Here is a 15,419-nt window from a genome sequence, read left to right as displayed (position 1 = left end):
TTGGGAGCTGGGCAGTGGTGGCTCATGTCTTTAATCCCAGCACTCAGGAGGCAAGGGCAGGCAGATCTCGGTGAGTTCAAGGGCAACCTAGTTTACAGAATGAGTTCCAGGACTGCCAGGACTACACAGAGAAACCCTGTCTCAAAAAAACAAAACAAAACTGATTTTAAGTAGGATATGTAATAGAGAAAACCTACATAATTCAGAAAAGTACAGTAACCCTACAGTCAGAAAGACATAGTAAAACTGCTAAAGCAGGAGAGGAATACACAATATAAATGGTGAGAATTGATTTTTCTTGAATTAGTCAATAATCAAAATATCAATGAGAACTGCTTATACTTATGAAGTAAGTTTAGAACATGAAGTTGGGGACAGGGAAGACATCCTGAATACAAAAAGATAGTCCAGAGTCTCTACAAAGTCATCACCAACCCTTTTCCCACTCCCAGAACACCAACAGCAAGCTAAAAGTAGAAAATATATGAGATATTGAGCAGGAAAGGCCTCAGAGATGAACTAGAGATATAAATAATGGGATCAATATAAAACCATCACGCCCAAGTTTCTACTCCCATCTCATTTGGGGCTATCCCACAAGCAAAAGTCAAAGATTTTTATTGTTGTTGGGGAGTTTTTTGTAGTTCTTGTTTTGTTTGTTTTTGAGACAGGGCCTCTCTACACAGCTCTGGCTGTCCTGGAACTCACTATGTAGACCAGACTGGCCTCAAACTCACAAAGATCCACCTGCCTCCCTGCCTCCAGAAGTGCTGTGAATAAAGTCTTGCGCCACCACTGCCTAGCTCCTGCCTCTGCCCCCCAAGTGATGCATGCACCACCACACCCAGATCCAAATATTGTTTACTGAAGAAATTAGCTCCAAATAAAGACCATTACAACTAGTCCTCCTCTGGGGTCAGTGAATACTTTCCTAGAAAATGGCCACTTCTATAAATCATCATTCACAAATGAACAGACTTTGCCACCACATGGACAATTTCCAACTTCTGTGCTTGCAATAAGCACAGAAAACATACAAAAAAATTACATTTTATACTGCATCTGGATATTATAAAACACAAAACAAGCAGAACCAAGAGCTTCACCAAAGAAAGAAATAAAGTGACAGCCAAAAGACTCAATGGAAGTATAAAAAATAATACTGAAAACGTATCCTGGAAAAAAATCAAATAACATGAAAAAAAATCGCTTTGACTTACACAGAACAACAGATCCTGAAGATCTGGAAGAGAAACACAAGTGACTTCACATTTAATAGGCAAAATAAGAGGCAGAAAGGGAAGATAGTTACACTATCATACAAAAGGTGTAAGAAAAACTAGCAGGACACAACTCTACTAGTGTAAGGTGCCCTTCATCTACTCAAGGTAAGTAATAAATGGCTATTTAAAGATATGTTAACACACACACACACACACACACACACGGGCACACACGGGCACACACGGGCACACAAGAGCAGATATTACAAACAGGAAAACTGAGGGGCTGGCATAAAGGCAGGAGAATCAGGAGTTCAAGGTCATTCTCAGCTATAATGAGTTCAAGATCAGTACAGGCTACATAAAATCTCAAAAAACAAGACAAAAACAAACAAAAAACAACAGCGAAGGATTTAGTTCAGTTCGTAGAGTTCTTGTCTAGTATGCTGGAGACTCTGAATTCTATCTTGAGCACCATGAAAACAGGATATAGTAGTACTTGCCTATAATCCTAGCCCTTGGGGAGAAGGAAGGAGGTTCATTTTAACTATAGTGAGTTAAGAACAGACTGGGATATATAAGACCCTCCCACAAAAACCAAAGTTTAGCGGAGCAGTGGTGGTGCACGCCCTTAATCCCAGCACTCGGGAGGCAGAGACAGACAAATCTCTGAGTTCGAGTTCCAGGACAGGCTCCAAAAGCTGCAGAGAAACCCTGTCTCAAAAAACAAACATACAGAAAACAAAACAAAGACCAAAGTTTTGTTTTGTTTTTTAAAGTGAGACCTTTACATGTGTATAGCTCCCTAATGATTTTTGCTGGTTGTTTTGGGTTTTTAAAACTGGCCATGGCTGATCTGGAACATCCTCAATAGACCAGATGACCTTGAGACTAATGATGGATCCTCATGTCTCAGTGCTGGCAACACAGATGTGAGCTTTCATAACCAGATATACAGTGCTTTTCTAGCACTAGAAATATCAGACAGCATGTTTGAGATTGACAAGTAACCCAGAATGACCTTGAACATCTGATTTCTTTTCCTTCAACCCACATGTAATATAAACATAATGTATCATTTAACCTCATAGTCTTTCATGTAAATCAAGCAACTCTGTACCTTAGTCTTAGTCCTGATATATTTACCTTTTCTTCTTTTTTGGGTTTTTGTTTTTTGGTTTTGTTTTGTTTTCTTGAAACAGGGTTTCTCTGTGTAGCCCTGGCTGTCCTGGAACTCATTATGTAGACCAGGCTGGCCTCAAACTCCGAGATTCACCTGCCTCTGCCTCCTGAGTGTACCACCACCGCCTGGCTTACCTTTTCTTCACAAAAAAAAAAAAAAAAAAAAAAAGAAAAAAGAAAATTATGTGTATGAGTGTTTGCTTGCATACATATGTCTGTGCACATGTGTAGAGTGCCCATGAAGGCCAGAAGAGGGCATCAGATTCTCTGGAAGTGGAGTTACAGACTGTTGTTAGATACCATGAAGATGCTGAGAACTAAGCATGGATTCTCTATAAGAGCAACAAGTGTTCTTAACCACTAACCCATCTCTCCAGTCCCAATACTTTATATTTTATGGGCATACCAGTTTACATTATCATCTCTCTGTGACTGGACATCTTGAGTTCTTCCATTTTGGGGTATTTTACTAAAAGGAGAGGTGCTATTTGTATGTGTCACCACAATCAGCTAGTTATTCATATTTTATGATACCAATAATACAGTAAAAGATGCAATAAAATAATTTAGATAAGAAAATTGAGTTATGGTATCACAAAATGGAATATACTGCTAACAAGATATAACATGGAAAAGCCATGTAAAAGAACCAAAAAATGCCTAAGAGTATATATGAAGTAAAAACTACAGGCTGGAAATTGGCTCAGCAGCTAAGAGCACTGCCTGCTCTTCCAGAGGAGCCACATTCAATTCCCAGCACCCACATGGTTGCTCATGACCACCATTCCAGTCCCAGAAATCCAGCACCATTTTCTGGCCTCCCTAGGCACTGCCTGCACATAATATAGAAACATACATGCAGGCAAAATATCCCCACACAAAATAAAATAAATTTTTAAATTAAAAAAAAAACTATTCAAAATAGTATGAATACAACTATGTAATAAAACAATAAGGGGGTTTCTAAATGACAGAATTTCAAGATGACTTTTCTTCATTTTTTTAAGATTTATTTTTATTTTATGTGTGTAGGTGATTTGCCTGTCTGTCCACCATGTGTATGCCTAGTGTCCTCGGAGGGCAGAGAGAGCATGAGAACTCTGAACTGTAGTTGCAGATGGTTGTAAGCCACTATGTGGGTGCTGGGAACTGAACAGATGCTTTTTAACCACTAAGCCATCTCTCCAGTCCCTTTTTTTTTTCTACTTTCTAAGTTTCTAACAATTTTAAGAAGTTGATTTGAGCTGAAGAGATGGCTCAGTAGTTAAGAGCACTGGTTGCTCTGACAGAGGTCTGAGCTAAATACCCAGCAACCACATGGTGGCTCAAAACCATTTATAACAGGATCTAATGCCCTTTTCTGGTGTGTAGGCATACATGAAGACAGAACACTCATAACTTAAATTAAAAAAAAAAAAAAAAGTGGCCGGGCGGTGGTGGCGCACGCCTTTAATCCCAGCACTCGGGAGGCAGAGCCAGGCGGATCTCTATGAGTTCGAGGCCAGCCTGGACTACCAAGTGAGTTCCAGGAAAGGCGCAAAGCTACACAGAGAAACCCTGTCTCGAAAAACCAAAAAAAAAAAAAAAAAAAAGTGATTTACCTAACTGAAAAAATAATTAAAACTTATCCTAAATTAGCTTCAGATATAATGATTTCATCCCTTGTCAATATTCAAGTAGCATATAAAATTTTCTACCTGCTAGATAGGCAATATAAATATTTTCCAATTATAAATCGTAAGATATTATAAATATTCTCTTAACACGTCAAGAGACATACTTTTGCTTTTGACTGTGTCAATTCAAAGTGGACAGATTCTATTTTAGTCATTAAAGAATGATTCTGTGTGACCAAACAAGCATTCTGTTGCCTAAGTCTATTAAGTTTCTCTCGAAGGCTTTTAATCTCTTGATCCACAGAAGCAGATGAAAAAGACACCTGAAAATAAAGAACAATGTACATGAAATTCTTTGATGTTATATATAATTAGTAGAAAATGGCAATAATTGCCATTAAAATTATTAAACAACACAGGACAATGAGATTTGGGGGTACTGATAAAACAAAGGTGAGACAACGGTCTGACCCACTTGTGTAGTCCAATTAAGTATAAACTGAACAATGGTACACTTTATTAAACTAGGGTATATTTTGATAAGTCAACAATATCACTCCTGAGTATAAATATGACAGTAATTTTTCGATTTCTGCACCTGAAGATATTCACAGTCACTCTGTGTATAAAAGAGGATATGGAAGGAATACATATGCCAACCAACAATGAAACAAAACATTCTTTAACTTATGCATGTATTTTTACTATGCTGTTAAATATATCTTATAATACATTTTATTATTTTCAAAATTTTGAGAAACATATGTACAGATTATAAAAGCGACATAAAAGAAAAGGCATACAAAAACACATCCTGCCATCTTCAGTAGCTAATTGTTTTACACATTAACTTTTTTTTAGCTAGGTTCGCTTACCCAGGTTGATCTCAAATTCCTATATATACAAGGATGACTGAACTTCTAATCCCCCTGCCTCTACCTCTTGAGTGCTAGAGTTATTGGACAAACTCACCATGCCTAATTTATGAGGTGCTCAAAATCAAACACAAGGCCCATGCTAACTAAGCAACATTCTACCAACAGCATTATATCTTCAGCCTTTTTGTTGGTTTATTTATTTGGAATAAGGTTTCGGGCCACGCTGTCCTGAAACTCATAGCAATTCTCCTACCTTGGTCTTCCAAGTGCTAGGATGATAGTCATGAGCCACGACTGTTGCGTGGAACCTAAATGGTCTTTTTTTTTTTGGTTTTTCGAGACAGGGTTTCTCTGTGTAGCTTTGCGCCTTTCCTGGAACTCGCTTTGGAGACCAGGCTGGCCTCAAACTCACAGAGATCCGCCTGGCTCTGCCTCCCGAGTGCTGGGATTAAAGGCGTGCGCCAAATGGTCTTTTATTAAAAACCCAGAGCCAGATATTAGGGTAAATGCTGAAAGATCAGAGAGACAAAGGAAGAAGCCACAGCCATTTTTCACCTCACCAACTCCATGAATCCTGACTGAATGCCCCTGAGTCCTCAGCTGAAAGGGCCTCTTGAGTTCCTGTCCCTTCATGCCTTATATGCCTTTCTCACATAGCCATTTCACTCCCCATCTCAACCTTCCTAGTGCTGGGATTAAAGGTGTGTGCCACCACTGCCTGGCTCTGTTTCTTGTGTAGTCTAGGGTGGCCTTGAACTCAGAGATCCAGAGGGATCTTTGCCTCTGCCTCCTGCCTCCTGAGTACTAGGATTAAAGATGTGTACCACCACTGCCTGACCTGGCTAAATCTGTGGCTAGCTCTGTCCTCTGATCTTCAGGCAAGTTTTATTAGAGTACAACAAAATATCACTACACACAACCATGCCTAGCTTTTTACTGCAAATTTATAATTTAGTTCTCTAGTGATTCCAGATATATATAAATAATTACTCACTTGCCTTTTCTCTTTATACAAAGCTAACCTATTATTTTTATATATATATATATATATATATATATATTTTTTTTTTTAAGATTTATTTTATTTATTATGTATACAGTGTTCTGCCTGCATGTGTCTTTGCAGGGCAGAAGAGGGCACCAGATCTAATTGCAGGTGGTTGTGAGCCACCATGTGGTTGCTGGGAATTGAACTCAGGACCTCTGGAAGAGCAGTCAGTGCTCTTAACCACTGAGCCATCTCTCCAGCCCTATTTTATATTTTTTATTTAAATAATATAAACTGGCAATTTCTCCATAATAAATACAATGAAAAATTCATAAGTTTTCCTCTTAACTGTGGAGTTTTCATTGCATGAAAAGTCAGGATATAGAAGGAACAATTATGGAGCAGGGAAATGGCTCAGCAATTAAAATCACTGGTTGCTCTTCTCAAGGATCTGGGTTCAATTCCTAGCATCCACATAGAAGCTCACAACTGGAAGTTACCATCTATAATTCTGGTTTCAAGGAATCCAACACCTACTTCTTACCTCTACAACATAATTGCAGGTCAAGGACTCATACACATATAACAATATTTAACAAGAAGAATTATATTCCAATCTCAAACACTGTAGTAAAAGACTACGGAAAACATGAATAAGGCATGTAAAGAAAACTATTTTAAATAGTCAGGTTTTAAAAATAATAACCTTATCTCTTGGTTTCTTTTGAAAATCAGTACTACCAGATGTTTTACAAACTTTCTTATAAAGTGGGTAATTTAAATGTCCCAGGCAGCTAGGTTGAGTAAGCTCTTCCAAAATAAGCCTTTCAGATCTTGAAGAATTGCAGACACAATCAGAATTTTCACTTGGACTAACACTATAGAACAAAGAAAAATTACATTTCAGTCTGACATAGTTTTTTATCACAAATTTCCACATATAACAATTAGAAATTAGATCCACAGCTATGAACATAAGATGGTGTTTCCAATACATTTTCCATAAATCACAATTAGTTTATATTAGCTATCTATGAATTTCCTGAATAGCTTTACTTCAGGAGTAAAAGAAAAAAAAATAGCTATAATAATGAAAGATTAATAAAATGCTGAATATACATTTTATACTGATTCCTGATATATTAAAGGTGTTTGATTTTTTTGTTGTTGTTGCTTATTTTAACTAACTCCAGTCCTGTTTTTTGTTTGTTTTGTTTGTTTTTTGAGACAGGGTTTCTCTGTGTATCTCTGGCTGTCCAGGAACTCACTCTGTAGACCAGGCTGGTCTCGAACGCAGAGATCCACTTGCTTCTGCCTCCCAAGTGCTGGGAGTAAAGGCATTTGCCACCACTGCCCAGCAAGATTTTTTTTAAATATATAAATGATCATTAATATTTCCATTTTTGCCAGGCAGTGGTGGCACATGCCTTTAATCCCAGCACTCGAGAGGCAGAGGCAGGTGGGTCTCTGTGAGCTGGTCTACACAGTGAGTTCCAGGAAAGGCGCAAAGCTACACAGAGAAACTTGGTCTTGAAAAACCAAAAAAAAAAAAAAAAAAAAAAAAAAATTCCATTTTCACAAACTGAATTGTATTAAAAAGTATAGAAAAATTATACCTTAGTCCAGAGGCATATTAAACATAACATATAATGAAATCTAGTCATTTTACATTTATAAACTAATACTTTAATTTATACATGTGATTTTATTTCCTTGCCTGGATAACTCTTCCCCTAAATTCTGCAAACTCCATTCTGTTATTTTCAGTTCATGTCTTAATGAAGCAACATTTGCAAGCAAGCTTTCTTCCTCATTGTCGTTGTCTTTATTATAGTTGTCTGATGAACTAGATTCCATTTCCTTAACAAAAAAAGAAAGAAATTCCTTATATTTTGCCTAAAGATTTTATGGTCAGTCAAAATATTCTCAGAGCAATAAAATTTAAGAAGAAACTGTAAAAGTGCTTGGCACCAAGACAGACAGCCTGAGTTTGTTCCTCAGGACCCACAGATCAAAGGAGAGAACAGACTCCCACAATTCATCCTTTGACCACCACATTAATGTGCACACGCACACACAAATGAATTGATGTAATTTTTTTAAAATTTGTTCAAAATCACGCAAATTTTAGAGGGTCAAACCAAGATATGAATCCAGGTATACTTTTCTAATTAATATCAATATGAAGTGTTAGAATTTAATAATCACCTTACAAGCACTGGGCATCTGATAAGATGTTACCACTAAAATCTTCCATGTTTTCTTAAAAGGTAGTATTATCAGATAAGTTATCTTCCTCCCATTCACAGTGGTTATAAAATTTAAATATACGAACATTCACAAGTCATAATCACAGATCAAAATGACATTTAGAGGCTGAATATGGTTACTATTCCTTTAATCCTAGCACTTGGGAAGTAGAGGTAGATGAGCTCAAGGCCAGCCTGGTCTACATAGTAAGACATTCTCTCAAAAAAAATATAAAACAAGGCCGGGCGGTGGTGGCGCACGCCTTTAATCCCAGCACTCGGGAGGCAGAGCCAGGCGGATCTCTGCCAGTTCGAGGCCAGCCTGGGCTACCAAGTGAGTTCCAGGAAAGGCGCAAAGCTACACAGAGAAACCCTGTCTCAAAAAACCAAAAAAAAAAAAAAAAAAAAATACAAAACAAAAAAGACATTTAGCTATGGTGATATTTTATTTGTATTAAAATATTATTTGTATGTTAATAAATAAAGTTGCCCGGGGGTCAGAGCTATTAGCAAGCCATAGGAAAGCAGGGCAGTGGTAGCGTACGCTTGTAATTCCAGCACTTGGTAGGCAGAGCTGGGTAAGTCTCTGTGTGTTCAGGGATACAGCCATTATTGGATACACATGCTTTTAATCTTAATACCAATCATGGAAAACCTGGAGGCCTATACAGACAGGCTGTGAGGAGGCGGTCATGTGGTTGGGTTTACAACCAATGAGAAGGCAGGACAGGAACTCTATATAAAGACTTTAACACAGGGGTAGCTCTGGTTCGGAGAGGTAGGACCACCGCAGGAGGAAGGGTAAGGTTTTAGCTCTTAGCTCTGACCTCTTGGCTTTCTTCTTTGCATTGGTTCTGTGTTTATTATTTAATAAGAAGGTTGGATACATCTACATTTGGCGCCCAACGTGACAAGAATTCATTAAAAACCACTTGGCTTGGCTTGGCGGCAGGTCCGGTTTCCAGCCTGGGCGGCCCGGCTGCCTAGCTTGGGCCCAGGCCTGACTGACCCGCAGCTGGAGCTACTTGCAACTACTACAAACAACTCAGACCTGCCCTGCTGAACAGGGCCCCTGCCTGTAAAGCCAAGGCTTGACTCGGCTCAAGCGGCTACACTTTCTCTCTCTCTCTCTCTCTCTCTCTCTCTCTCTCTCTCTCTCTCTCTCTCTCTCTCTCTCTCTCTCTCTCTCTCTCTCTCTCTCTCTCTCTCTCTCTCTCGCTGGATTCACACCTCGAACACCAGGTGGCTGTGAAATTCCCTGGGATTCTACTGTTCTACCCAGACTTGGTAAGTCAATTAACATATCTATTTAAAAGAGAATTTTTTTCTACATTAAAAAAAAAATGGGCTTTATGTGTACATTGGAAGAAAATTGGGCTTCGTTTGAAATTTTAGGCACTCTGACAATGGAACAACTATATGAAAAGATTAATATTGATCGAATTATTCAGTTTATTACTTTTCTTATCCTCATTTTACTATTTAAAAAGATCGTCAACTTAAGTGCCAGGATAACAGTCTTAGAAAAACTTGTTAAACCGGTAAAAATGAATTATAGAGAAATTCAAATTCAGACAGAAGAAATAAATAGTGAAGTTGTTTCAAAATTGGATCCTAAGGTTACAGAAAGAAAGCCAGTTTTCACACAATCACCCTTAATTTATCCAGTAGCCGTACAGCAGCTACCTGATGAAGAGAATGAACAAAATACTTGGGTTCCAGTTGAAATGTTAGACTTACGAAGATTTAAGGAGGCAATAGCATCTTATGGCATGCACTCCCCATATGTAAAGCAAATGTTAAACACCTGGTCAACTTGTAATAGGATTATACCAAAGGACTGGCGGGAATTGGCACAGGCTGTTCTTGAACCCGGACAAAATCTCCAGTGGAAAATGTGGTTCAGTAATGAGGCTAAACATATAGAAAGACAATGGAGGGATAGCGGAATACAAGTCTGCCAGGATCAGCTTATTGGCGAAGGCCAATATGCTTCAGTACAAACACAATGTTCATATGATGTCCAAACCCTACTTCTATGTAAAACGGCAGCTTTGAATGCATGGGACAGAGTTGAAGAACCAGGAAAAAAAACTGAGTCATTTACAAAGGTTATACAGGGCCCCAAAGAATCTTTCACAGATTTCTTACAAAGATTGACTTCAGCAGTACAAAAAATGGTCCCGAATTCAGAGGCTAGTCAGATAATAATTGAATCTTTAGCCTTTGAGAATGCAAATGCAGCGTGCAAAAGAATAATTAGGCCGTTAAAGGCAAGATCTGCACCTTTGGAAGATTGGATTAGAGATACAGTTAATGTAGAGGCTTATGATCATGATGATATGTGGGTAGGAAAAGCAATTCCAAAAGGTTTGAGCAATGTTAGATGTTTTGGATGTGGAAAGCAAGGACATTTGAAAAGGGATTGTAAACAGGTCATTCCTAGAAATAATGTTTATTCAAGGAACACTGGCAACAGAATGCCCCTTCCTTCTGGAGTATGCAGAAGGTGTGGTAAGGGAAAACACTGGACCAACGAATGTAGATCAACAAGGGACAGACAGGGTAACCCTCTGCCTCGAGCTTCGGGAAACTCCCAGAGGGGCCTCAGGCAGGCCCCCACAGTAAATCCAGTTCAAACCTTTCCTGCAGTTGTAGAGGAAACCCCTACTCAAAGCAACTAAATAACCAAATGTCTATTGGAATAAATCATGTTAGTCGAGATGATGAAACAGAGAAAATAGGAAATACAGGAAAAAACATAAAGAAAATTTTTTGGCAAACTTCTATTAATGAACAAAGACCAAAACTAACAATAAAAATAAATGGTGTTTTGTTGTCTGGTCTGGTAGACACAGGTGCTGACATTACCATAATTGCACCAGAATTTTGGCATCCAACTTGGCCTCTTCAGGAGGTAAACATTCAACTCTTAGGAATTGGGACATTATCTAGAGTGAAACAAAGTGTAAGATGGCTTGAATGTATAGGTCCAGAAGGACAGAAAGGAAAATTAAAACCATATATGGCTAACATAGCTATGAACCTGTGGGGTCGAGACTTGTTACAACAATGGAATACTCAGATTAATATCCCTCCAATCTCAGAAACAAATCATAAATTAGTACATGTTTCTGAGAGAAATATTAAAAGATATTATTCTAATGAGTGCTCACCAGCCATCCATGTCATACAAGAACAGGGCACAACAACTGATAATCTTCCAAAAACATTAACAGCTCTACCTTTAAAATGGTCAACAGACAAGCCTGTATGGGTTCAGCAATGGCCTTTAACAACAGAGAAACTCCAGGCTTTACAAGAGCTGGTGGAAGAACAGTTAAATGCTCATCATATTGAAGAATCAACCAGCCCTTGGAATTCTCCTGTATTTGTTATAAAAAAAAAAATCTGGTAAATGGAGAATGGTAACAGACCTTAGAGCAATTAACAAAGTAATTCAGCCAATGGGCTCTTTACAATCTGGAATTCCTTTACCTACTCTGTTACCAAAAGGCTGGCCTCTCATAGTTATTGATTTAAAAGACTGTTTCTTTTCAATACCCTTACAAGAAAAAGACAGAGAAAGATTTGCTTTCACAGTGCCTACTTATAATAATTCTCAACCGGTTAAAAGATTTCAATGGAGGGTTCTCCCACAGGGAATGTTGAATAGCCCAACTTTGTGCCAATATTTTGTAAAACAGCCATTAGAAGTGGTACGTAAAAAATTTCCTAAATCTATAATTTATCATTATATGGATGACATTTTATTAGCTGATTCAAATGCAGATACTTTAGAAAGAATGTTTGAAAAAGTAAAGAAAATTTTGCCTTGCTGGGGATTACAAATTGCTTTAGAAAAGGTACAAAGAGGAGATTCTATTAATTATTTAGGATATAAAATAGAACTTCAAAAAATTAGACCTCAAAAAGTGCAAATTAGGAGAGATCGACTACAGACTCTTAATGACTTTCAAAGATTATTTGGAGACATTTCTCATCTAAGAACTATTGTTGGGGTAAAAAATGATGAACTGAATAATTTGTTTAAAACCTTAGAAGGTGATAAGGACTTAAATAGTCCAAGAGAATTATCACCTGAAGCTGAGAAAGAATTGGCCTTGGTAGAAAAGAAAGTACATGAAGGGCACGTAGATCGTATTGATCCAAAGCTGGATTGCATTTTGGTTATTTTACCTTCTAGGCATTCCCCAACAGGAATATTAATGCAAAGGGAAGATATTATATTGGAATGGATATTTTTACCAAATAAACCAAATAAAAAATTAAAAACTTATGTGGAAAAAATCTCTGACTTGATTTGGAAAGGAAAATTGAGACTTCGTCAATTAGCAGGAATAGACCCAGCAGAAATTGTCGTACCTTTAACTAAGGAGGACATTGAAAAATTATGGATAGAAAATGAAGCTTGGCAAAAAGCTTGTAGTAATTTTTTGGGAGAAATTAACAGCAAATATCCCAAAAGCAATAGAATTGATCTTATAAAGAGAGCTGATTGGATCTTGCCTCAAATTGTGAGGAAAAAACCCATATCTGGAGTTCGTACATTTTATACAGATGCCAACAAACAAGGAAAGGCAGGTTACAAATCAGAAAATTTAAGTAAAGTGGTTCAAAGTCCTTATAATTCAGTTCAAAAATCAGAATTGTATGCTATTCTGTTGGTATTAATGGATTTTTCAGAACCTCTCAATATAGTAACTGACTCTCAGTATGCTGAAAGAGTAGTATTACATATTGAGACTGCAGAATTTATCCACGATGCTTCAGAATTAACTTTATTATTTATTCAATTACAAGATACAATCAGAAAAAGGAGTCATCCTTTATATATAACTCACATCCGATCCCATACTGGTCTGCCAGGCCCTCTAGCACAAGGCAATGATGAGATTGATAAATTATTGATAGGAAATGTGCTGGAGGCCTCAGAATTTCATAAAAAACATCATGTAAATAGTAAAGGTTTAAAAAAGGATTTTTCCATAACCTGGCAACAAGCCAAAGAAATAGTAAAGAAATGTCCTACTTGTTCCTTCTACAATCAAACACCATTACCAGCAGGATGTAACCCAAAGGGTACTCAGAGGAATGAAATCTGGCAGATGGACGTGTTTCACTTTGCAGAATTTGGAAAACTGAAATATGTACACCACACTATCGATACTTATTCAGGATTTCAATGGGCAACTGCTTTAAGTTCTGAAAAAGCTGATTCTGTAATCACTCATTTGCTAGAAGTTATGGCCATTATGGGTATACCTGCACAAATCAAAACTGATAATGCTCCATCATATGTCTCTGTTAAAATGAAACAGTTTTTTGCTTATTATAATATAAACCATGTTACAGGTATACCACATAATCCTACAGGTCAAGCAGTTATAGAAAGATCAAACAGAACTCTAAAGGATATGCTAAATAAACAAAAAGGAGTAACAAAAACCCCCAGAAATAGACTACATAATGCTCTATTAACTTTGAATTTTCTCAATGCTAATGAGAAAGGAACAACAGCTGCAGAGAGACATTGGATAATAGAAAAAACTACAGAATTAAATCAACCTATATACTTTAAGGATGTGCTGACCTCAGAATGGAAACCAGGGTATGTGTTACGTTGGAGACGAGGTTTTGCTTTTATTTCTACAGGAGAAGATAAGCTGTGGGTACCATCAAAATTGATAAAGGTTCGATTTGAACAAGAGAGACCTCTTAATTAGAGGAGGTGATAGTTCATCAACTATCGTAAACATCCAATTTAAACTAACTTACATCAGTAACACATGCCTTTTCATTTAATCAGATAACTTGTCAAAAAGGAACATCCCCAAAAAACCTTGGGGAAAGGTTTTTGTTTTTGTCTTTTAGGAGAATGAAGGTTAAGGAATTTGAAGAACACTGGACAAATGAGACAACTGAAGAAAAGGAACAAATCATCTATCCTAAGAAACAGAGTGAAATGGCCTATGGGTATGTTATCTAAAAAAATTTTATGTCTTCCTAAATGTTTGTTTCTGCTTTTCTTTAAAGATTTAACAGTATTTAACTTCTAATAGTCCGAGTTCAATTAAAATTTAAAGCTGACTTTGGAGTTGGAGAATGGCTCTCTCCTTCTTTAAACTCAAGCATGTTGTTAAAAGGAAAATGCAAACTCCCTGTATCATGCCAGAGGAAAAGAGCCATCTTCTGCTATGGGACAGGAGAAAAGCTAAATTAATTAAGGGACTATTCTATTACGAATCTCAACTCTTTGATTCTATTCTGATTCTTTAAACTTTTCTTAAAGTATGAATTTTATATCAAAATTTACAAGATCAATATATATAGATATATATACATTTTAAACTTTGTTAAGATATAAATGGTCATATAGAGTACTAACTAATTCTAAAAAGTCGCATATATAGTCTTTGTGTTCGAGTCTCTTATCAGTTTTTTGCAGGAAATCACGGTTAGGCCTAACATCAACTGAAGTCTCCAGGAAGAAGATGGGGCCCCACAACAACAACAATTCCACGTGGACAATAATAACATCACTAAGCTGACAAACATCATCTACAGATCAGCTTTGAACTACAAAGTGCTCAGAGCAATTTTGAGAAGAGCTAGCTGAGATGATCCAGTCTCAAAGACTACTTGAATAAGGATTTGGATAAAACCTGAATTTTGGCATTATACACAGACTGGATAACGAAGGATATATTTACCTTTCCTAGAATTTGACAATTAACCTAAAATTTTTCTTTCAGGATAAAGATACCTTCGCCCATACCCAGCAGGAAGCAATTTCAAGAATACGACGCCCACATTCCCAAAGAGGTGGTGTGGGTCGGGTGGTTTTTTTGGCCTTTTAATGGGTTTTGGGTCTGGGATAATTTTCATTGATTGGGGGGTTGGTTACAAGTTGTTGTCAAGGGTTAGGAAAAAGGCTAAGCAAAGGAGATTAGATTTAAGGTTCTTATAAAAAAAAAAAAAAAAAAGAAAGAAAGAAAAGAAAAATGTAAATACTTTACATTGGATTGGATTGTTTTATATTGTATACAAATTATATATATTGAAATTGATATTGTTAGAAAATGTTATATATATTTTTCTAATTGTACCGTTCATCTAACAATGTAATGCAATTTTCTGATCCTTGAATGATATTACCAACTATTAGGATATAAAGAAATGAAAGTTAGTAGTTAGATATTATAATAGAACTTGTAGTTATATTAGGTATGTTTTCAAGATTGAGTAGATATATTTTAGAT

The 15,419-nt window shown here is 37.0% G+C and overlaps 1 protein-coding gene across 4 annotated transcripts in view; it reads right to left on the bottom strand.

Annotated features, from left to right (window-relative positions):
• The window catches only part of Ccdc18 (coiled-coil domain containing 18), a 129,941-nt gene that overhangs the window by 110,867 nt on the left and 3,655 nt on the right, over nt 1-15,419 (bottom strand). For 3 of the 4 annotated variants that reach the window (XM_052735702.1, XM_052735704.1, XM_052735705.1), the window contains 3 exons: nt 7,605-7,747; nt 6,594-6,765; nt 4,186-4,344 (listed from right to left, as the gene is read on the bottom strand). In XM_052735702.1, the coding sequence (XP_052591662.1) occupies nt 4,186-4,344; nt 6,594-6,765; nt 7,605-7,744 (471 nt within the window). In that variant the 5' untranslated portion in view covers nt 7,745-7,747. Of the gene's footprint in view, nt 1-4,185; nt 4,345-6,593; nt 6,766-7,604; nt 7,748-15,419 lie in introns of those variants that run through there. The other variant, XM_052735706.1, reaches the window with a different exon arrangement.

The sequence above is a fragment of the Peromyscus californicus genome, unplaced genomic scaffold (genome assembly GCF_007827085.1).
Source record: "Peromyscus californicus insignis strain IS unplaced genomic scaffold, ASM782708v3 Scaffold_13__1_contigs__length_99412109, whole genome shotgun sequence".
Lineage (NCBI taxonomy): Eukaryota > Metazoa > Chordata > Mammalia > Rodentia > Cricetidae > Peromyscus > Peromyscus californicus.
Note: the sequence above shows the minus strand (reverse complement) of the source record. Positions and strands in the feature narration are given on the sequence as shown.